The sequence below is a fragment of the Sander vitreus genome, chromosome 5 (assembly GCF_031162955.1).
Source record: "Sander vitreus isolate 19-12246 chromosome 5, sanVit1, whole genome shotgun sequence".
NCBI lineage: Eukaryota > Metazoa > Chordata > Actinopteri > Perciformes > Percidae > Sander > Sander vitreus.
Window position 1 is genome coordinate 32,442,453 of NC_135859.1, and position 24,895 is coordinate 32,467,347.

General features: G+C 40.3%; 1 protein-coding gene across 1 annotated transcript in view; it reads right to left on the reverse strand.

The window, feature by feature from the left end:
* Positions 1 to 1,130: 1,130 nt before the first annotated feature.
* Positions 1,131 to 24,895, reverse strand: part of snx2 (sorting nexin 2) — a 35,408-nt gene continuing 11,643 nt past the window's right edge. Inside the window, exons 3-15 of the mRNA XM_078251519.1 lie at positions 23,534 to 23,691; positions 21,700 to 21,766; positions 20,841 to 20,884; positions 19,807 to 19,948; positions 16,975 to 17,053; positions 15,748 to 15,823; positions 11,783 to 11,896; positions 10,896 to 10,989; positions 10,601 to 10,806; positions 8,758 to 8,901; positions 4,303 to 4,383; positions 4,066 to 4,137; positions 1,131 to 3,276 (exon numbers count right to left, since the gene is read on the reverse strand). Of these exons, the coding sequence (XP_078107645.1) occupies positions 3,226 to 3,276; positions 4,066 to 4,137; positions 4,303 to 4,383; positions 8,758 to 8,901; positions 10,601 to 10,806; positions 10,896 to 10,989; positions 11,783 to 11,896; positions 15,748 to 15,823; positions 16,975 to 17,053; positions 19,807 to 19,948; positions 20,841 to 20,884; positions 21,700 to 21,766; positions 23,534 to 23,691 (1,328 nt within the window). The 3' untranslated portion in view covers positions 1,131 to 3,225. The remainder of the gene's footprint in view (positions 3,277 to 4,065; positions 4,138 to 4,302; positions 4,384 to 8,757; positions 8,902 to 10,600; positions 10,807 to 10,895; positions 10,990 to 11,782; positions 11,897 to 15,747; positions 15,824 to 16,974; positions 17,054 to 19,806; positions 19,949 to 20,840; positions 20,885 to 21,699; positions 21,767 to 23,533; positions 23,692 to 24,895) is intronic.

Here is a 24,895-nt window from a genome sequence, read left to right on the forward strand (position 1 = left end):
ACGACGTAAATGTGCCGTGAGCAACCTGTCTGAAAGTTGTAAGTCTTCTGGTAGCTGTGCAAAGAGAAATCTCAATCATTCCCAATCTTGCAGAGACAGAGAGCATAGGTATATGGTGATAACATGGACACAGGCTAATTATTGCTAACTAAAATGCTAGTTAACATTAGTAATTAAACTTAAACAGCTAATGTGAGACGAAACTGCCTGCGAGCTTCTCCTGTACTATACGGTAATTCCTCTACTATGCGACAGTAAGTCGCGTGGTTATGACACAATCGTCAGCCTATTTTTACAAAAACGTCTGCTATGGAGCCAAAACGTGAGGTACAAGGTAATGGAGCCTTTTATACATTGTCGTGTTTCTTTAGAAATAAACAATGGACAAATAAAGTCTTTAAACGCTTCAGATGTAGTTATTCGCTGTCAAAGTGACGCCAAAATGAATGGCAGTCAATGGAATGCTAACGGAAGGTGATGGCTTATTAGCATCAAAATGGCGCCATAAGAGGTTTGCGGTCCGAGGAGAAGCTTACCCCCTTGTTCAATACCCACCAGGTCCGGATTTGTTGCTCAACGGCTGCGGCCATGACTGACAGCTCAAGTCACGAGGACCCACGAGATCTCGCGAATTCACGTATGATCGCGCGATATAACAGGATGTAGTTTCTATAAACAGAACCACAAAACCAACAACAGTTTGTTTCCATCCATCTCCGCCCATTATGTCGTTTTCAAGGTGTAGTGCAGGGAAATATGAGTGTATGTGTATTATATTTAGAAAATTAACCGGATGTTTTATTTTGTTTCTGTGCTCTACTTCCTGTCCCGTACTATCTGCCGTGTGCTGAATTGCTGCGGAGCTCTCCGGCGTCCGGCAAAAATAGAAGCTCTGCGTATCTGCTCCGGAGGGCTGCGGATCGCCGGAGCTGGGACGGAGTCGGAACGCAGCCGTTACGCAGCCAGTGAAAATACACACATTGACTTTAATGGAAACGTAATGACTCCGCCGCCGTTCCGGAGCGGATCTGCAGACGTTCTGCAGCTGGTGGAAATTGGGGGTTAAAGCGATCTGCATTAAAAATAAGGATTGAATATGTTGAATGATAAAAACCTAGTCCAACCACAGATGCGATACATTCCTTTATTGTAATTAAACTTCTGAAACATCTGCTCTGCGCTGCAGGAATGCAATGTCAAAACCAAAATACTTTAAAAAAAAAAATCTGCTCATTAAAGAATTTCATCATTTGTGAAAACAAAAAAATAAAATCAACTAAACGTTCTCAAGCACTGCACATCATTTAGGCGGCAAAAAAATGTGGAATAAAACATGGAATAAAATACAAAAATTTTGCAATCATTACAGTGTTTTATGATTTACGATTAAGGAGTAGTGGGGGATGAGGATGAACGAAAATTCCAGTTTTGATTTCAACTTTAATAAGAGATTTGTAGCTTCTCTGATAGAGTCAGGATGTCCGATTTTATTCTGATAATGAAGTGCGCTTTAAATCCAACAAAATAAAAATCAACAAACAATTTAGCAGTTCAATATTTCTAACTGCAGCCATCACACTGATCAATAGGAAGAGAAACCGTCTGAGGCTGCTCTCTGGACGGACACACACTCTGTCACCCGACAATCACTCACTTCCTCCACACCTGAAAATACTCCGACACTCTCACTTCTGGCTCCAGTTCAGTCTCCTTCATCTGCAGTGGAAACGCTAGAGATGCTAACAAGCACATCATTTGTCCTGCAAAGGCTAATAAAATCATGAAATGCATCTACAGCACTGGTTTGGGTGCTTAGACCTAGATTGGATTTGGTTTGGTGTTATACTTTCCAAACACAGGAAAATATGAATTAAAGTGGAAAGGAGGTCAGTGCTTTTAAGGGAAACTCTCCATCCTTTGATACATTAAAAACTGCATAACTCACATTAACTATGGGTAATAATTAAGCTTTTCAAGGTACAAGACAAATCTAAAAAAAACAACAAAGAAATGACTTTTCTGAGTTTGCCAATGTTTAGGAGACAGCAGCAGGGAACTGAACCAAGAAGCGAGATTCTTCCTCCTCTGCTCTCACTGGCTCAAAGAGGGCAGAAAACGAGAAAAACGTTGCCTTCACTTGCGATCATACAGCAACAAAAACAGGGAGTCTGGTTTTGAAATGCAAGTGAGGGGGAAGTGAGTGAGGTGACAGGAAGTACAAGACACAAAATAACAAAGGGGATGCAGTCAGTCGTCCTTCATCACTGACTCCGGATCAGTTTAACAGCTCGCGTTCCAAACACAGATAGTCGAACTTAAAGTTTCGTTTTGGGAGTGTTAGTGGTCCCCATGTTTACCTGCTGATAGTAGCATTACAACTGATAAGGCTGGATGAAAATGCCATAATGTTAAAATGTTATTTACGGATAAAATATGGGTAAACATTTTCACATTCCTAGTTTCAAACACAGAGACACTAAGCTGAAATAAAATCTGCTCCGTTGAACTAAAAAGTCAAAGGTTCAAGTCCTCGTTAGGAGAGAAATACAATTTCTTTACCTTAGAATGTGGATGTCTTTGTTGAGGAACATAAAGGTTAATCATTAAAAATAAAGTACAAAGTGAGAGTCCTCCACCCACGTCTCCATTCACCCATTCCATTCGTGTCTGGTGAAAAAGAAAACAAATGAACAAAGTGCCTCCAAGTTGTAAAAACAGACACCATGTTCGAATCTGTTTGGAGAGGAAAGCCATCACCAGGGTCACAACTCATGCTGCGTTCATGTCGTACGGGAATATGAGCTTCAGGCTTAAAAATAACATCGCAGGTTTAATGTTTATATAAACAAAATCCCATACAGGAACTCAGATTTTGAATGTTGCTGAATTCCGATAACACTTAGAAGGAGATAGTATGAGAAGTGCAAGACTGGAAGTATTATTGTAAAAGCATCAATCAAGAGAACAATTACTCTGACAGGACGTGAACGTAACACTGAGTTCAGCAGAGGAAAAAAAAAAAAGAGGAATAAAAGATGAAGAAGTGTAAATTCAAGAGAGGTTTGATGTCGATTTTTTTTTAACTGCAGAAAAGTCACTTGGAGCTGATTCGCTGCCTTCACTTCTCTTCTTCACTCTGGGGATAAACAGGAGGAGAAGGACCGGTGCATTATGGGTAGTGTAGTTTGGAGCCAGTCAGGACTGTCTGTTGTGTTTGTGTGAACTCTATGAGATGGCCTTGGCTTCGGGTAAGAAGGCATCCCAGTATTTTATCAGCTGTGAGAGAAAAATCAAATGATTCAATTTTCGTTAATGTTTCATAAATGTTTTCTGGTTCTATCTTAAGGTAAAAAGTTGTAGTGTTTAAAAATGTATCTGTAAAATACATTATATTTTGTATTTAACATGTTTATGGAAGTCTGTGACTGCCTACTAACATAAAATATCAAATTGAACTTTGTGAGCACATGATGATGAGATCTTTCAAATTTAAAAAAAAATGGTATGTCTTAATGCAGAATTACTGGCAAAATCAAAATTAAAACAATCATTTTCAGTGTACTAAGCATAATAGCACTCCTAATAAAAATGAAATTGCATGCAAATATGGGCTTTTGTATTTAAATTTAAATTCAACATTTGAATAATTTCTAATTTATTGTCCATTTTCCATAACAAGGCACTAGAAATGTGTCTTTGACAAGGCTCACAAATAAAAAAAAAAGCATGTGTAACATGTACTATTTTGAATCTACTATGAATTATGTCCAGCAAGATAATTTCATCTAAAAACTGGCCTAAAGAATCCTGCCATCAGGATTTTTTAAATGTTCATTGAATTGTAATTATTACATCTGTCTTTAGAAATTTGATTTAGGCAAAATCAAATTTCATTTAAATTAATTTGATTTTAATATTGGCAGCCGCAGACTTCCGTACAATTTGAGTCATCTGTGTGAGTTATTGTATTTTACATCATTTTATATTGAACCGTTATGCAAATTATACACAACAGTATTTTGACTATAATAATATTAATAATAATAAAAATGTCTATGTCTTTACCTGCTGTTGTGTTTGAACCAGTGACTCCAGGTATTTTATAATGATCGTTTTAAAGTCCTTCACTCTCTCTCTCTGTTGAAAAAAAGGAAAAGAAATTCACACATTTTAATTTTTTATTATACAGATAACTTCAGGATGTAGCTCACATCAACAGATGAACATTCATTCCTTTATTCACCAAACCATTCATTAGAGTCATTCCCCCTCTTTATTCATCCATCCATCAGATCTCCTCACCTCAAACCTGCTGACTTCTTTGCGTATAGTTTTTGAGATTTGTTCAAATTCTCTCTCTCCCTGCTCGACCTTCCCCTCCAGCTGAAACACACAAAGGAAGACAACATTTGTAATGTTTGCGTCCCCATTTCAGACAGGGAACCTTGTTGGCCAGAATAGAATAGTTTGACGAATAAATTCGTAGCTGTGGAGTCTCTAAACCCTTCTGTAAACCTTCAGAGTATCAGGATACCTGCAGCTTTATACCGAAACTTAACGGTGAAAATTGGTACAGATGGTGTCAGTTTAACCAAACTGCAACAACAATAAAACAACCAACTGTCCACACTGTATGACTCCACTGATTACTGGACTTTCAGGGCTGATACTAATATCGATATTTGAGAGTTTTGCAATAATCAGATAACAATAGATTGTTTATGTTGTAAAAATCCGCCAAACAGTCTTGATATGGATTTCTTGGATTAGTTTGTTTTCTTTCGTAATTGTGAGGAAGCAGGACATTTTACGGTTTGAAGATCTACTTGTTGATGTTGATGGTTTCTGGTAGACAAGCTTTATATTGACACGGTTTCTAAATTAAACCAAACCTAGCTAATATCGGCCGATTTATATTTTAATAGTTGTACTGCCAATTTTAAAAAAAGAATATGTCCAAAATGTTTTCCTCCAAGAGCTCAATCAATTAAGGAGACTGACTTTGAAGGGCAAAGTAAAATCTAGCTTTTAAAGAAGTACTTTTAAATCTGTGGAAAAGTTCAGTTTAAATTAGTTAAAGTAGTTTTCTAAATCATGCATTACAAATTTAAATTCTGAATCCATGTATTCAAAAATATTGTAATTCTGTATCTTTTACAACCGCAGTAAATAAAGTTTAAAAGGTACACAATTATTTTAACATTGAATAAAGCCTAAAGCTTTCAAAATGTCTTCACATACAGTACTGTACAAACAAAGATTCCCCCAGCAAACAGCTGCAATATTTTTCCATTTTTTCCCATTAGGATGTTGGTCTGGTGACTATGTCCTTTTAATTATTTTTGCTGAAAAGAATAAACTTTTTATGCAGCAAGTTCACAAGATTTGTAAAATAATAAACATGATCGTTATTATGTGCTTTTATTCTGGTGACTCTGACCAGCACTAACTTTGAACTGATCAAATAACTAGTCTTGCATGTATTTCCATCCCTGTAATCAACTGGCAGGTCAGTGGTGATACTTGTAATTTAGATGAAGTTTATTAATTTAAGTTATGAATAATTACTGAACTAACACAACAACCGGCTGTTAAATATGTCTTTAAAAGGCTAAAATAATGATGGAATATAATTAGCTGGTTACAGTATATGAAGTTCTGATGGATCGGACTACATAACAATGCTCTGTGAGCCACGTGGATGCAAGTCAACACTTTGTTTGACTACATGATCTCTTCGGTCACATGAAAGGGTTTGTCTGGTATTTGATTTGAAGTTTCGGGTTCAAATGTTGACCCACAAATGAACATTTTGAACCCTAACGTTCAGAAAGACACTTCCATAAAGTTATTCCAAAAAGGAAAATTTGAGTTGATGTGACCGACGCTGACAAACTACTTCATGTGACTCTGTGAACACCAAAAACTCAACAGGAATGTTATCATGAAAATCTTCAACCAAACGGTGATAAATATGAAAAGGAAATGAGGCAACTAAAAGGTGTGAAGCATGCAGGCAGGTGGACACAGAGCTGCAGACCGACCGACAGACAGACAGACAGACAGACAGACAGACAGACAGACAGACGGGGCAGGTCCTACCTCCTCAATCTCCTGGTTGAAGGAAGGCATGGCAGGGAAAATGCAACAAAATTTAATGAGGCAGGAAAAAAAATGTTCAGAGCTTCCAAAATCATAGAGGAAGATCAAGAGACATGAGCAAAGCACTGAGGAAAAACCAAACCACTAACCAAAATCAAAGTCCTCCCTGTGGCTCTGTAATACTGCAAACAAGCTGCTGTTTACAGCTTCAAACCTGGAGACCTGCAGCACTTTGATCTGTAAAGCCACAAGAGCTGAGAACAAAGCCTTTCTGTTGCACCTTCTGAGCAGAAACTTTGAAAAAGATTGGAGGAAAACTATTTTCTCAGAACAAAACGGTGTCCTTGCAGCAGATATACAGCAGCAGTGTTTCTAACTCTGGCTGTTGTTCCTGTTTGGTGCCCACAGGGGGCAGTGTGGGTTAATCATCTGACCGCAGAGACTCTGAACGCACCACTGACGTTTATATCACTGACTGTATAAACGCTTGACATGATTAAGTGCAGAACTTAACTTACACTGACATTAAATATACCTCAATATAACAACACACAACTAATGTGCACAAAACATGATATCTTGCATTTTATATCAAACTGTGAGTCCTGATCTTTCCTTGTAGTATAGAGTCTGTTAAATGGATTGCATTGAGTTCTCAAGTGTATTTGTCAGTGTGGCCCTTAAACGATGTGTTTAACTGCGTTTTATTACAGTAAAGTTACATTCAAAACCTCTGTTCACATCTCTGTTGCTGTTCAAGCTATAATTTCTACCTGTGCAGTGAAAACTTGAAATGCGGATTGTGTTTTAAACATGTTGCATATCTGTGTGAGGCAGAAAAAGATGACAGACTGAAGGTTGTTCTGCACATTAGAACTACAGTTATACTTAATGACTCCTTTTACACTATACATTTTGATCAACTGACAAATTATACCTGGGGAAAAAGGCATGTATGCACGTAAATATCTTTTTTTAAATGTATTTTGTTTTAGAAATGATAACTATTAAATCATATTGTTGCAGCAGGAAAAAAGAAGAAGAGTTTCTTTACAGCTTTTACTCCCTCTGCTGACAATCTTTTCCACACAAAAAAAAAATATTCAGGACGTGGCATACGTAATTTAGGGGCTTTGATGCTGTGATGAACATCGGAGGTAATGATATTTCATTTTAACAAAACTTAAGATATGGGTATCATGTCTGTGTGTTCAGAGTTATGGCAACCATAGGAAGTAAGGATGTGGATGTCAACTGTGCCATGTGTGGGTCCCAGTGCACAAAATGGCTCTTTCCCTTCAGATTATGGACTCTGCATGCATTCACACTGTAAAGCGGTCTTATCTGTAGTGTTACTGTGTTGTGTGTAGCAGCTGCTCACCAGGTTTCCAGCACCAACAACAGCAGCAGCAGCAGCAGCAGCGTGAAGTAAAACTCTTTTTCTGGTTACAGAAAAAGCCTCTGTGTGTTTTCTGTTGTCAAGGCGTGAACCAAAACCCGACTCCTGACAGGCGGCAAAACTCTTGTCGGCTCCAAATAAATGTTGGTTGTAACTCTACTGCGATCTGTCCTCGTCTGCGGCTTCTAACAGCTTCCCCCAAAACTCCCCCCAGCCTCCTCCTAAAACCCCACATCTGACAGCTCCTCCGCTCTAATACCAGACCCCCCGTCCACGCCAGCTGTGTGTGTGTGTGTGTGTGTGTGTGTGTGTGTGTGTGTGTGCGCGCGCGTGTGTGTGTTGTTTCCTGACAGAGAGGATGAATTTGTGCGGTGACAGCTTCAACAGACGCTCTAATAAAGTACTTTTCTACTCTCTCCTGCTCTTGTTTGTCGTACAGTACTGAGTCCATGTGAAGGCTGCAGACTGAAAGAAAACAAGATTTATATATATAAAGAATAGAAAAGAGAAAGTTTTCACATGACTGAACCGTGAAGGTGCGCCTGCTTTACCTGACTGGACACACCAACAGCCTCCGAGAGAGGTTCACTTGATAAAATACAACTAGAGTTTGAACCATACTGTGTATAAACATGTATTGTTATTAGAGTTGCAAAGATGAATCGATTAGTTGTCAACTCATTAATTAATCGCCAACTCATTAATTAATCGCCAACTATTTTGTTAATCGGTTTGAATCATTTTTTATGAAAAAATAAATAGAAAATTCTCTGATTCCAGTTTCTTAAATATGAATATTTTCTAGTTTCTTCTCTCCTCTGTGATAGTAAACTGAATATCTTTAAGGATGTCATCTTGGGCTTTTGGGAAAGACTGATCCACATTTTTCACCATTTTCTGACATTTTAGAGACCAAACAACTGATTGATTAATCGAGAAAATGATCTACAGATTAATCAACAACAAAATGAATCGTTAGTCACAGCCCCAGTTATTATCATACTAATAATATGGTATCTTCGACTAGACTCGACTAGTGTACTAATTATTTTAAATGAAGGCATCAGGACTACAGCTTTAATGAAAACGATCATCAGGCGTCAGAGCCAAAACCTGCAACGCCACCATTTCTTCAGAGACCGGACGTGTTTTTCCTGCACTGGTCAGTTTTGAGATTATTATTAGAAGATATCCAAAATAAGCATTTATTTGACTACACGTTATCCGTTTGTGTGTGTCTGTCCGTCTCGTCCCACCTCTTTGATCTCGTCTTTGGCCTGCTGCAGTTTGTCCGGTTTGTTGTTGAACTGCAGTTTGGCTTCAGCTTCTCGTTTCTTCTGCAGGAGCATCTGAGTGTCCTGCCACTTCTGCCACGTCTTCATACGGTGGTCAAACACACCCTGCACACGCACACACAGATAAATGACTGTTTACTCCAAAGACCATGAAAAACACTTTTAACCATAACTTCAATTTCAAGACCCATTACTGATTTTATCATAGAGATAAACTGAACTAACCCAATGCCTTTATTTAAATTTGACAAGATCTCATCTGCACAAATATACCCCAAAATGTTCACGGCCAGTTTCATTATTAAATGCATTCTGTAATTGTACAAATCTGTGTACAAATTTACATTAAATCAGCCACAAAAATGTGAAGGATGACAAAACTTAACTGAGCAGTAGGACGGTTTGACACATAAACAATGAATCAAAATAAATGTAGATATATATTTATATAAAGTCTAACTACAATGCTTTATGTGTTCGATCTTATGAATCTTTTTTTTTTTTTTTTTTTAAATGGTTGGGTGGGTTCAAATAAGGTTCAACAGCTGCAGTCACAACACAATGAAATACAGCATAAGAGCCACAACTTTAGACTACGCTACTGAAGTTCTCTTATCTGTAGTTCCATCTACTCCATTGTAGTTCTACTCTACTGTAATTGGTAACACTTTACTTGAACGTATCGACATAACTATGACATGACACTGTCATGAACGTGTCATAAACGTTACAAAACAACTCATAAACGTTTATGACTTCTGCCATTAAGTGTCATTTGGTTTTTGTCATGACAAGTTGACATTGTTTGGGTTGTCTTGATTATGACAACTTGACATTAACGAGGATGACATTACCAGAGGACGTCTTTGTCATGACAACTTGACATAATGTCATCCGGTTTAATGTCAAGTTGTCTTAATAAGGACACTCCAAAGAAATTTAATGTCAACTTGTCGTGACCAAGACAACTTCTGGTAATGTCACTTTGATTAATGTCAAGTTGTCATTATGAAGACAACCCAAACAATGTCATCTTGTCATGACAAAAACCAAATGATACTTAATGACAGAAGTCATAAACGTTTATGACTTGTTTATAATGTTTATGACACGTTCATGACAGTGTCATGTCATAGTTATGACAGTGTCATGTCACGATTATGTCAATACCTTCAAGTAAAGTGTTACCCTGTAATTTTACTCTACTTTCCCACTTCGTGTCTGGTTCCTACCTGGACTCAGGTGTTTGGTGTCCAGCAGCTCAGTAATTCAGCAGAACAGAGTTTTAGTTAGGGCTGCACAATGAATCGCAATTGTATTGAAATCGCAATATGGACCAGTGCAATATCCAAATCGCAGGGAGGCGCAATATTTGTTTATGGCAAAATATGTGTCAAACCATTCTAAAATAAAGTATTGTGGCGCTGCAGAGACATCCCGGCCTACAAATCGTATCCTACAGACTAAAGAAAAACATCTTTGTTTGGTACAGATCCTCGCAAAAATCACACTATAATCAATTTAATTTCATTCAATGTTAATCATTTTCAATGAAAATGAGAATAAGGATACAAAAATGATCATTCCCTGCAATATCGTGAATCATATCGCAATATCGGTCAAAATAATCGCAATTAGACATTTTCCTCATATCGTGCAGCCCTAGTTTTAGTTAGTATTACTGTTTTTAAATAACAAACCTATTTACTCTGCAGAGGGTTTGATAGAGAACTCCAGTTAAAGGTTCAGTCGGTGTGTTATCATGGAGTTTGTGTTCTCCCACTACCAGCAGACCCGCTCGTACCTTGACGGCGGTGATGAGGCGGACGTAGTCGCCCAGTAACTCGGAGAAGAGGTAGAAGTCTGCGTTGGCCTGGTCCTGGTGCAGCTGGTCGATCTTCTCCTCCACCTCGGCCAACTGGGACAGAGCTCGGGACAGAGCCGTGTGGTCCTCGCTGTTCCCCAACATGGCCGCCGACTTGGCGAACTGCGCCGTGTTCACCGACAGCTCTGAAGATGAGACGACGGGAGAAACTCAAGAGGCTGGTGCCAGAACGTGTGAGCAGTACGTCTCAAAATATCTGGTTTTCAGATCGTACCTTTCCTGTGAAGGACCAGGGACTCCATGCTGGCATGAAGTTTCCTCAGCTGAACATCCAGATTCTCAAAATGCTGCTGCTTCTCCTCAAACCACTGAGACACACACACACACACACACACACACACACACTTTAGTTTTTTGGACTAAAATAATCTAATTTTTCAGAAATCCTCTGTTACATCAGACTCTCACTTCTTCTTTATTTCTTTCCTCCCATTTTCTTTTTTATTTTACCTTTGCTTTCTTCCTTCCTTACTACTTCATTATTTCCCTCTTTCCCCTTTCTCCTTCCATATTTCCATCCTTTCTTTCTTCCTACCTAGTTCCTTATTTCCATGCTCACTTTATTTCACCCTAATTCCTTATGTCATCCTTCCCTACCTTCCTGTCCCCACTTCCTTAGTTCATATTCCCTCTTTTTCTTCCTCCCTTACTACATCCTTATTTAACCCTCTCCTTATTCCATTTTCCCCTCCATACTTCCCTTTTACATCCTCTCTTTCTTCTTCCTCCCTAGTTCCTTATTTTTGTTTCCTTTCTTCTCTTCCCTTCTTTACCCTCTCACTAATAACTTACTTCATCCTTCTTTTCCCTATCTCCCCCCCATCCCTACTTCCTTAGTTCATATTTCCTTTCTTCTTTACATCCCATTTGCTCTACATCCTTATTTTTCCTTTCTCCTTTCTTCCTTCCTGACCAAGGGCCATTATTTGCTATAGCAACACTTCGCTACTTTGTTAATTCACCTTGTCTTTCTTCCTTCCTCCCCAGCTCCCCTCATTCTTGTCTTTCCTTTAGCCTTACTGAGCCTTCCTTCTCTCATCTTCCCTCTTTTTATTTCCTTTGCTTAATCCCACAATCCTCTCCTCCTCCTCCTTCACTCACAGCGTCTGACTCGTTCATCTTGATGGTCATCTTGTTGACGGCTTCGGCGGCCTTGTTGACCATCCGGAGAAGTCCGGCGCTGCTCAGAGCCTGAGTGCTGACCGCCCGCGGCAACTGGACAACAAACAAACAAACAAATAAACAGGATGAGCAGTTCAACTGAGGAACAGCCTGTTATTTCTCACTTATTTTCCATTAATTTCTTTGGGTATATATTAGTTTATATCCACAACGTTCAACTTCTGAGATTGCTCCGGTGCCAACGGAAATTCCTCCCTATGTCCTTCTTTTCGGCCGGATGTCCGTTACCTTCCGCTTTCTTTGTGTTGGCAAAGACTGTGGTTAACTGCTCCTCAGATCTCTGCAGGGTAAATCCAGACAGCTAGCTAGACTATCTGTCCAATCTGAGTTCTCTGTTACACGACTAAAACAACTTCTGAACGTACACGTTCCACCAAAACAAGTTCCTTCCCGAGGCTATTTTGCAGCGGCACCGTGGCTCCGTCCGGCGCTTAGCGCCACCCAAGACGATTGCGATTGGTTTAAAGACATGCCCAAAAAAAAGAGCACGTTTCTCCCATTCCAGAATGCTGTGTGGACTAGCCAGACGGTCTGGCAAAGCGAGACTAGGTATTTATAAACCTCCCTGTTTAACTTGATGCAAACGTCCTCCATGTTTACCGGTTGTCTAAATTCAGAATAAAGTCCATTTCCACGCTAATTCCATCAGCTGAAATTTCACATTTCACTGGAATTATACCTCGTACAATTTAACATCACAAATAAAACTTGATTGATTTCACACTGATACTGTTTTCATTTAACTATTATTCCAAGTTGCTTCACATTTGGCTGCTTTAGAAATTACTGTTTAGTAACCATCAAAAACACTTCCTGCACTGATGTTTAAAAGTCTTAAAAGTCTTCCAGCCACTGAAGGGGATAGTTTGGATATTTTGAAGTGGGGTTGTATGAGGTAGGAAGTTAAATTTGTTTCACTTTCTTTGGTTCTTTTCTCCTCTTTTTCTTTCTCTCCGTTTCTCTCATTTCAAATCTCATTCATTTTATTTTTGTACCGTTGCCCTCGCTGTTGAATTTTACCTTCTTTTGCTTGCTGTTCGCTCGCAGTTTCTCGTTTCTTTCTCTCTCCTCTCTCTAACTCTATCAAAGCTGTGCTTCCCCCCGATTGTAATGTCTCCCACGTTTTAGCTCCAATCAGATTTAATGCGGCCACTGTATGTGCTGAGCAACTTTAAGAGCTGCAAAAACCGACTCAGAACCCATCACGTCACTCTGAAAACACCCGGACGTCCATCTGAAAGTAGGCTCATTTTTCTTCATTTTGGAAAAGTTAACTTTTCCCCCGGACAAATATAGGGTTTTACTCTGACGCTGGAGCACATTTGCCCCCCTCCCTCCTCCAATCTCACTTAACGGGAGCAGCAGCAGCCAGGGGGGCGGCTCGGTCCCCGGGGCCCTCGCTGAAGGAGGACGAGGGTAAATGAGTGGAGGCGGGGAGGTAAAAATTGCTTTCAATTGCAGCCCTGTCCCATCCCTCCCTCCCTCCCTCACTCCCCCCCCTTCCCACCCCACCCTCCTCTGGTTGTGTTTCATTAAGCGGGCTGGACGAACCGACACGCTCGGTCAAGCGTCCGAGTGATTCATCTGTTAAATCTGTGACATGAGGCCATTTATTCTGGACCCAACAACTGCCGGCTCCTTCCCAACGCAATCCCACAAACAGTTAGGTGGGTGGCAGAGAGGGGGTGGGGGGTGGGGACGAAATGTTACAGAGGATTTAGTCGGAGTGGACAGTAAAGCGAGGAAACAGGGAACGCCGCAGGCCCTTAAACCCTGAGGCAGTTTTTAGAGGCTTGTTGGTTTGACCTTGTTGGGACGTTTTGCTGCTTGTTGGGAAAAAGAAGTGAGGAAAACTCAGACCGAGTGTTTGGCCTTTTTTTTTCGTGTGTTTCATGCATGACCCCTGACCTTTCTGCCGGTGTCAACCTGTAGCTCCACTTCAGATCATAAGACTGCTTAATAAGTCAGAATACAGGGTCCATAGAAGGTTTTTCTTTGGAATAATTTGCACCGACCTCAGAGAGTTTTTGAGGAACCTGATTTATGTGTAGTAATAATTTATCATGCAGAATGCAACACAATGAGAAGAAAATGATTTGCTAGATTTGAAGAAAACCGGTTAAAAGAGAACATATATTCAAATCAAGCACAATTATGGCACTGAACCTCCTGTTACAGACCGAATCATAATGTTAGTTCACATTAACTTTCGTGTAGAAAACTCCTGTGTCCCGGACATAAAAGCGCTGATCAAACAGGGACATGGAACAACTGGATATACTCTCATCTTATTCATCTAAACTGCACGCTGGTGCTTTCATATTTTACCACTTTCACTAACGTTAGCTTGGAGAGCTAATTTACCTGAAAGAAAGAAAATGACACCACCCAAACTAGAAGTCAGTCCGACCGGCAGTGAGGTGTTTCTGTTGGTTCTGTTAGCGTGAACAAAGATCCTTTATTCTAAAGACAGCGCATTTAAAGCAGCGTCAATGGTATGCAACTGTACACACTTCCTGTCTCCTAAAGGGGCGTGCCCTCATTTGAACGTGTAGTGAACGTTGTGTGGATGGATGAAAAGTTATATTTAAATAATGTATTAATATGTTCTTTTGCTAACGTTAGATATTTACACGGCTAAAAGACATATTTAGCATCATGGAGATTAGTTTTTAGGGCGTTCACGAACGTTAGCTGACGTTGGCTTCTCTGTGTTGCCAGATCTCGCGAGAGTTTGGTCCTGAGACAGAAATAGGTCTAGAACAAAGTTCATTTTCTCCTGATTTGTCCATCTGAAAAATGCCATTTTAGTGTCAGAATGTCCTGGAGATATGGGGCTTGTGTAAATGGGTCCAATATCTACTTTGGTGACTATGGGGCAAAAGAATCGCTCATAATCTGCGTTCACGTTCGGTTCTCCCGTTGGAATTAATGCACTCAGGACATGCCGCTAGTATCCTAAAGAGGCGTGGCCACGGCAGAGCCCACGTGACACAGATACAGGAAACTACTCTGAGTTAGGGCCTCTCGGTTCTAAACCGTCTCTGGCGTGACGTCATGGTGATTCGATCCATAGCAAACTTATCAAAGAGTCAGAGGTCTTTAGTTGCAGAGTTGAGAACAGGAATCCTTCCTCTGGCCCTTTAGGTAGGCAGGTTGAAAACATCTTCTTTTGTATTGCCCTTATTATGAAGAGTTAAGAATATCTATATTTAATGACATTTCTGCTTAAAAACCAGAAATGTTTTGGTGCACTGACAATGAGAGAATGGAATGATTGTTTAATTTTAATGCAGTTTGTTTCTAAAACTTGGAAAAAATGCCAGGGTGGTTTATTTATTTAGTATTATTTGTAATTTATGTGACTACTCTTATGTTGCTCTTTTTCTAAATAATGGTGTCTTGTAAGCCTGTTTGGGCTGCAAATATTATTTATGCATGACAATAATAATATAAATCAATCAATCAATCAATCAATCAATCAATCAAGTAAGCCCCTTAGAATAACCAAAGTCTTTATAATAACAATGTATAAATGACAATGTGTTTGGGTGTCACTGGTAATGATGAACCCACAGAGAATGATCAGCTGACTCTCACCTGATCCAACACTGATCTCATAACTAAATTAGTTTCCCCCAGCGTTAAAAGCAAAAAAACTCCAAATAGAAAAAGGACTTCAGAAAAAAAGCAGGCATGTGTGGTCTGATGAAGAACAAGTTTCTGACTAACAATGCAGACTGTAGTCCGCTGTTTAAGGCTGACTGGACTTTTTAAAGTTTTAAATTGCCAGTTACATTAAAAAGGCATCAGGCTGTGAGAGCTGCTGCTGAAACTAAATCACGCCCCGTGAGGAAACGAGAAAGCATCATTCTTTGTTTTACCTCTGAGCTCTCCAGAAACTGCAGGACGTCAGGATCCTTCAGCAGGACGGGGAGCTTCACTGTTCTCATCAAATACCTGGAACGGAAGAAAGATATTGATTATGATGACCGGTTTCTAATCCAGTGATTTGTTATTCTCCTTGTTGGTTGTTGGTTTGGGAAACCGGCTTCTTCTTTGATATGACTGGTTGGTGTAAAAAAACTAACCTTCCTTAATATTTAGAGATTCTCCGCTGTGTGTGAAAGGCTGTAATTAAAGAACACCGCTTCCTGTGTGTGTGTGTGTGTGTGTGTGTGTGTGTGTGTGTCCATCAGTGTGGAGTTCTGCAGCTCTGAGCTCCATCAGCTGTCATTGGCTGACCTTCCTGTCAATCAAACACCTCAGTAAAGGGCAGCAGAATGTCAGCCCCGCCCTCCTCCCTGCTCCTCAGTATTCAACACACACACACACACACACACACACACACACACACACACACACACACACACACACACGTTAACATGTGTGTTGTCATAATGATGTATATAATATTTGTGGTTTAACCTTTCTGACCAGGTTGATCTTTACCACACCCACACTTTTGTGTGTCTGTTTGTATTCCCCGGTTCTAACTTTCCTTTATTTAACCTTTAAGAATGTATATAATGTTTAAGGAAAACAGTAAGGACTCAGATTTTTTTAAAAAAGTCTCTAATAACTCTCTAATCTCAAATTAATCACTATATTACCACAATCTAAATCTCAATATTTCGTTTCATAAAACAAAATGAATCAATATTTTGCCATAATAATAATAATAATAATCTTTATTTATAGAGCAGTTTTCAAACTCCACGTTACAAAGTGCCTATTGTATTCACTGTTTGTCTTGTGGGTTTCATTTTCAAACAACAATTTAAAAAAGAAAACAGCTAGATTTTCAGATGTCAGAGTGTCCCTGAATGCACCACAGAGGATGCATTTGAAAACTGTTCCTGCTTATGACTGCATCACCACATGGTGATAGTGTAACTGATGGAACTAAATGTTGACTGTGCTGGATTACGCCTGCCTGAAAGTAAGGAGATCCATCTTAAAACTGATTGTCGATTTATTAGATACACATCTCGCACAGTACGTCTCGTTTGTGCTGCTGACCATCTTGCAACCCAAAACATATAAAATCAAACAGCGTGGCTAGCAAGCAGCTTTTTTTAAACGTATTTATCATTTTCTTGTCATCGTACCTCTCGAGTGCCGACCTCCTCTTCTCAACAAACTCGTTGGACGACTGGTCCTCCTTCCCCACCTTCACCTTGGTCATCCCTGTGCAGACCAGGAGACGCTCATTAACGTAACCAATTAACAACTGGGACCGGGTCAGTCAGGACTAATTAACATAACGCACATGCATACGATCTGTCATCACTGACAGCTTACAGAGCTAATTTTGACTCACTCCCGAGGAAAGAATGAGCGTTTCATGGGTGAAAATATTTTGGTTTTGAACTCTGCTCTTCAGCGCTGTGTTTTATGTTGACACCACCTTGTGCTATTTCATTTTGAGATTATTCTCATTGGATATTGACGTTCATAAATAAGTGTTTTTGGCATGCCTGGTCGAGTGGCACTATATCCACGGTATTGAAAGGGAGGGGGGGGGGGGGATTTAATTCCTGCATGTTTTGTATTGTTGTGCATGATCAAAAACCACCCCCCCTCCCTGAACATAACACACATGCATACGTACGATCTGTCATCACTGACAGCTTACAGAGCTACATTTGAATCATGTTCACATTTCATGCTTTTAGGTTGTAGAAAGTCCTCTTTACAAATAGATGTTATTTGGTTTTGTAACATGGAGAACAAAAACGCTGCACAATGGTCCAACGAGGCTGACGACAGACAGGGCAGAAAGAGACAAAGATCCCTCTGAGCAACAGTTGAATAAGAAGAGAAGAAATCAGCAGTCAACGGTAAAATAAACTGGAAGCGTAGCGTCAACGGGTGTGCAGATTTAAATAGGAACGATACTGCATTCTATACCAAGCTGGAATTAACAGGCAACGTGTTGCTTTAGCGAAGCTCTTCTTCAAACTTCACAACCGAAACAGACGGTTAGTCTAGCGTTAGCACTGTTGGAACATCAGTAGGGGTGTGAATCTTCACTGGTCCCACGATTTGATTATCCCGTCAACGATTCAAATCGAACCGATATCACGATGCGTAACCTCGTCAATATTATTATTGCTACACAGGGTTTTCATCAACAAATTCAAGCAGTCAGACATATATGAACTCCCCTTTTTATTGTATCTGCTTTTAAAAAAGACACTTCCTGAATATAGCGGAGTTTGACCACAGCAGATCAGAGTGATCAGGAAAAAAAAGTACCATCAGTAGGCAATAGGGCTGCAGCGACCAATTAGTTTAGTAATCGAGTATTCTACCGATTATTTCATTGATTAATCGAGTAATCGGATAATACTTTTGCTTTATAGTAAACAGCAATAGTAAATATACAAAAGAGAGGTTTCCTTTTTAGAAAAAGCAACATTTTTTATTGCCAAATTGCACACAATAACAGGGATAGATGCTAATATTTTTAAGCACCGGCCGCATGGACCACAAAGCCCCTTAATCTGTTGGCCAAAGTACATTTTTGGTGGCCCAAATGTTAATCTTTTTCACATCCTTCCCCTTCATGCCTCTGGCTCTTTGCACTGGATATGCAAAAGAGCTGTTCACTAACCCGAGGGTAAATGTGACGGTACAAAGCTTACAGCAGGTCCATTCAACTATACTGCTCTGGGGGCCACATTTTCAGAAGCCTAATACTGAGTGAGGAGAAAGAATAAAGAATGCAGACATCACCGGCATGGTCCGATGACGTCATTCACATGCATATTAAGTAGCCATGAGGTTAAACGCTCCAGGAGGGAGGGGCTGGTTTGTCTCCGGCAGCAGCTAAGTTTACCAAAAAAGAAAGAAAAAAGGTTTTATTTATTTTTATTTTTTTTAAATCCGGCATTTATCTCTCGTTCACACTCCAGTCCAGTTGGTGGCGGTAATGCACCTTTAAGTTGGTTTTCCCACCGCCAATAAACCATAAAGAAGAAGAAGAAAAAAAAGTCAAAATTTCAAGATTAGTAGCAAACTAATAAACAGTTAAGACTACAAACCGACAGCTTTCGTTTTAAATCGTTTGTAAAACATCACTATCTGCAGAGTTGCACGCTGTAGTTGTGTAAAACGGCGCGGTGGACGAGAGCAGCAGGCGTTTATGTTACCTTGTGTCGGGTTGGTTCCGTGGAATGGATGAGTACACTGGATGATTTCTACTGAGGTGATGTAGCATTGACGCTATGCTATTGTGGTAAGCTAGTTTGATTTTACAGTAGACATTACTGTACAGAGTTTTCGTTTCTTTGCAGCTTTAAATGATCCCAAACTTTCTGTTGCTTTTTCTTGCCTGTGTCTTCTCTTAGCCCATCACTATTTTCGCTCTCGCCCTTCATTTGTAATCTGCGACGTCAGTCTCGTGTCCACAGAAGCGCCAGCCCGTTGTGCGCTAGTAATAATCATCCGTGCGGGAACACAGTAAGCAGTACGTTAGTCACATTGATTAAACGAAGCTTCGAGGCAAAGAATTTTGCATCGAGGATTTTTAGTAATAAAATGATTTGAGTTACTCGAGGAATCGTTTCAGCACTAGTGGGCAATAATCAATTATGGTCTGTCACTGCATCCATGCAGAATTGTCTAGGTCCGCATCGCAATGCATCGATGCAATGATACATTTCAACACCCCTAAATATCAGCTGAACATACTATGGACGGACACATCACAGTTTAAGCCTCTTTAATCCAACCACTGAGGAGACTGCAGAGGGCCCAAAGAAACACGCATTAACTCAATATTTGGAGCCACATCACACCGTTGTGCTTCAATAATGATCAAGGGTCACTTACTCTTTTCTGGACTTGAAAACTTTCAAAATCATTCCTAACTTTTTAACAGTAGCGATGTGCTGGAGTTCAGCACAGGGAGTGTGTGTGGTGGTGGATTTACTTACCCACAATGCTTTTTTCCGGCGCAGGGGGGACGATGTAGCCTATGTGCAGATACTTGGAGGCCAGTTTACTGTGCAGACCCAGAAAATCACTGAAACGCCTTTTTACTGAAAATTCATGACTCTTAAACAGAGAAATGGAGGTCTGGGGAAGAGAGAAATTAAGAGAGAGTAAATAAAACTGAGATCATACAGCAGGTTTCTAGTTCTCAAATATTTAACAATAGACTGTTACATGACTCCACAGTTTTTAGCCGCACTAGAGTGAGAGACTTTACATCAGTCCATTATTTTGGTCCAGACAGAAATTTCTCAACGAATACTGGAATTATTATCATCAGTGGTTGTAAAGACATTCAGGTTCCTTAGAGGATCAATCCTACTGACTTTTCCTCTACCCCAGCTCATTAACTTCTACCACCCTCAGGACATGGACGGATTATGAGACCAGGGGTATTTTTTAGTCATTTTGCGTCTCCTTGTAGTAATTTTGGGTGTCTTTGTCATCATTTTGCATCTCCTTGTAGTCATTTTGCATCTTTTTTTAGTCCTTTTACTTTTCCATCGGGTTGTTTTGTGTCTATTTCTACTTGTTTCATGTCTATTTTTAGTCGTTTTGAAACTTATTGTGGTCATTCTGTGTTGTTTGTAGTCGAAATGTGCGTTTTTGTATCCGTTTGTTGCCTATTTTTATGAATTTTGTGTCACCTTATAGTCATTTCTTTGTCATTTGTAGTCAGTACAGAATGTGTAAGTTTTTGGTCGTTTCGCGTCTTTTTTCAGTAATTTTCTGTCTCTTTGTAGTCATTTTGTGTCATTTGTAGTGGTTTTAAGTATGTTTGGGGGTCATTTAGCGTCTCGTTTTTAAGCAATATTTTGTGAGTCAGGACCCCTGACCCTAAGGGCCCCTTGGGTCGGTGCCCGGTAGGCCCGTTCAGTAACCCATCCATGCCTTAGGACAAACGTTTCAGGTTTTACCCGAGTAGCGGTAAAGATGTGAAGAACAGCTGAGGTGTTCAACAGTTCCGTTTTCTCACCTTGGTCGTCACTTTGTAGGCCATGTACGCATTCATCCCATCACCTTAAACACACACAAAATACTCCATTATCTCATCAGCATTGAGTCATAGTATTAACCCTTAGCAGTAAAAAATGCACACAAACATTACCTTATGTGTTTCCTCGCTACCCAAACCGATAAACAGAGTAACTGATGCTTGAAACAGGAAAACACTCTGCTCAGATATCTAACTGGTTTAACTGGTTACCTGTGTTTTTCTTGAGTGTATTAATGGCTTAATTTACTGCCATTTGTGACCCTGTGCATGTTTACATAAAGGGACTGTCAAGTGTGTTCAGTAATTAACAGCGGCCCCGCCCCGTCTGCTGACAATGAAATGTATGTTCTGCACAGTCAGCTCACATATTAATGGTCAATACACTCCACATTTTGTCTTCTGATGCCCCTTAGAGCACATTTTTAGCTCCAAAACCACTAAATGTGTTGTTAGTTCTGTCTAACACTTTTGTTTCTTGGCCTGTAGTGACACATAAGAGCCTGCAGGGAGCACTAGCAGGGCTGCAGATCATTGAACCATTAGTAGAATAATTTGGAAGTATGATGACAGTGTGACTGAGCAGACCGTTGGCCTCTGTCAGTGTCGACGCTGCATTTTACTTTCTGCTGACAGCACACGAAGGGAGAAAAGCTGATGAAAAATGCTACCTCCAACATGTTTATTATCTTCAAAGAGGGGAGAGGAGGGACAAGAAGAAAAGCGAGGCTGATGGAAAATGTAGTCTTAGTTTGTAGAAACACAAAAAGCCTGAACTACACCTCTCATTGCTCCAGCATACTCCAGGATAATGGACTACAGGGAATCGGTGTGTACTCACCCACTTTCTCAGGGTCAGACACTGATATGTGAATGTCGAATGAATCGCCGCCCTCCTCCTCTTCAATCTACACAAGAAAAAAAAATAAAGAAAAAAAACACTTATGAAAAGAGTCGCTGTCATTTTTCCAAATGTTTCAGGTTTCCAGACATTTATTCCTAAAAGGAAGATTTTGTCAGTATATGATGAGAAAGTTAACAAGGTGGAATATTTAAATGTACAATATGTCTCTCAATCAAACCAATAACATTGCAGTCACTTTTTTGTCTCCCTGTTAGGATTCCTTCAGTGTTCATCGTTCAGGAGGTTATTTAAAACTGGTAAACACACTGAATTAAGCAGCTTCATGTTAAAAATCTGTGTTTTTCTGATGCTGTTTGGAGTAGGGGCTGGCTGTGAGCCGAGCTACCGCTCGCGTTTGCTCAGCTTGTTTCTCTGATAACTTAAGATCCAGACGCCCTAGGACTAAAATCCTTTATCTGGTTAAAATATATAGTTAAAAAACACCAAGATCTAAAAAGTGGATCGTAAAAATGTGGCTTATAGGGCTCCTGGGTAGCTCACCTGGTAGAGCGTGCGCCCATATATAGAGGCCCAGTCCTCGCCGCAGCGGCCCGCGGGTTCGCTTCCAACCTGCGGCCCGTAGCTGCATGTCATTCCCCCTCTCTCCCCCCCTTCAAGTCTAAGCTGTCCTGTCAATAATAAAGGCCTACAAATGCCAAAAAAAATCTTTAAAAAAATAAATCATGTGGCTTAAAAGTAAAATTCTGACAGCTTCTGGCAGCCAGCCACAACGCTGACGCATGCACAAAGGGGATATGATGCCGTCGACAGGCGACCACATGTAATGGACCTTTACCCGTAATAAAATTACAGATTTCTCTGGGTTTGAATTAGAGTGCGGATCGGGCCGCATTTTTCTGTCTGAGCCTGGCCCGCGTCCGACAAAGCAGTAACCGAACCCGGCCCGAGCCCGACAGGCATTAATATTCTTATACTAATGACACATGTACGTTTGTTTGTGCGGAAAGCCCGCTTTTACTAAGCAACTGTAGGAAGGCATTCGAAAATGTCAACAGATGAGTGCATCAACGCACACGGGGCAACAAGCGCACGTTAACACAGGCGCGCACAAGAGGCGCGCTGATGTGACCGAGCCCGACCCAAACATCATTTCTAAATATCTGTCCGAACCCGGCCCGGCGAGTCCTATCGGGCTCGGGTCGGGTATCCATCCTCTAGTTTAAACATTGTTGGAAACATTTGGGATAATGGAAGTAAACGACACGAAAAAATATATAACATAGGTCCAGTGATTCTTAGACACTTTAATGTAAAAGTGTATCATATTCTACCTTTTAAGAAGGCTTCAGAGAAAACTTTTTCTCCTTATCTCTTTATGTGTATCTGAAGACTATAATTGTGAATTTCCCCTCTGGGGATCAATAAAGTATTATCTTATTTTATATAAAGCTCATTAAATGACAACTAAACATTTTTCAAGACAAACTTAAAAGTCAAAACGTCATGTGAGAACGTAACAATTGTCCCTCCTGGGCCACCACAAATGAGTAATGGGAATTCTAGGTCTTCAAATGTTCTGTTATCAGTGAGTTATCTGTTTTTTTGAGTGTTTAAATGCACAAAAGCAAATGAGATAATATCTAAAACAATCAACATGGTAAAAAGCTTCACAGCCCATCTCAGTAAAAACACCATAATAATGGGCTAATATTTTAGCAATAAACACTAAATAAAAAGGTGCAACATCATGTCAATTACACCAGGGGTGCCCTGTGTAAAAATAATAACAGTGGCGTTTGAGTGCCTTCACCTCGTCGAAGGAGGAGTGTGTGAACATGTCGTCGTGAAGGCCGATGCGAGGGGTGAGGACGGAGGTGGGAGGGGTGATGGGGGTGATGGCGGGCGACGGGCCGTCAGACAGCAGGACGTCTCTCTCTGGACTGTCCAACGAAACCTCCTCTGTGGCCTCTAGGACAGGACAAACAGAGACAGAGAGTGAGTGTGATATCAGCTGATATCTGTGTATACCGTGATGTACATCTGATAAACTTAGATTATATAGATTCAGTAAAAAGATTCAGAAAGTGAAAAAACGTAAAAAGTATTTACAAAACATGCTGAGCCTTTTCGTGTGTTTCTTTTTCTTCATCTGTGTTGTGCCAAACAATAAAATAATAAAGTGTCGGCAAACCAACAATGCACTTTTTACCATGTTTGTCTAATTTTAATATTGCACTCCTACAACATGTCCGACTCATGATGGACATTTTAAAAAAGAGATGCACTGATACCACTTTCTTTAGACCAAGTACAAGTATTTAAAAAGGTGCACTATGAGTTCCTGCATGGTTTCAGTGTGATTTCATTTTTGTCTCAAATCGTAGGCATCTCTTCTTGATCCGCTAGCTGCCTGCTCCCTGAACACACTGTGAAAAGGCCCGGTCTAGGGAGACGACACAGGAGGCACAGGCTGTGCACCAAAATACAACAAACCACGTTCCAGCCAATCACTGACAAGATGGTTGGGGGAGGGGGTGGGGGTTAGTGACATTCAGTTAGTGATGACAGTTACGGAAACATGGGGGGAGGGGCGAGCTTGCTCCGTTTTGTTTGAAATTTACTTGGAACGTCAACAGAAGTGACCATGCAGGAACTCATAGTGCACCTTTAAGTTTGTGTATTAGCCGATACAAAATACCAATTTGAGTACTTACAGTAATAATACCGTTCCAAAAACAGTTACTTTTATTGTATAAATAAATAATTGCATTATTTGCACCTGTATGCATTATGACTTTACGAGGACTTCAAGTCCTGCCGGTGCCCACACACCTTCGTTGTTTGTTTACATAACTCACTCACAGGGAAGGCAAAATGTTGCCACACCGGTGACTTCATGGAAGCAGGAGGATTTTCCAGTACTGTTGTTTCCCCGTCATCTCAGACTCCGGCAGTGGCCACGGTGTCTGAAAGAGTGCAGCTGCAGGCTACCGGTAAGCTAAGCTATGTCTTTAGCTGCAGACTGTTGCACGGTGTTGTAATCCTTTCCAGTGAAACACAGCCACGCTTAAGACTGTTTAGCTTTAAGATTTATAACCGTGTTTAAGCCAGCTACTAGCTAACGGTAAGTTAAAGTTACCTGCTGCCAAGGGTAATACTAACTAGCGGCATA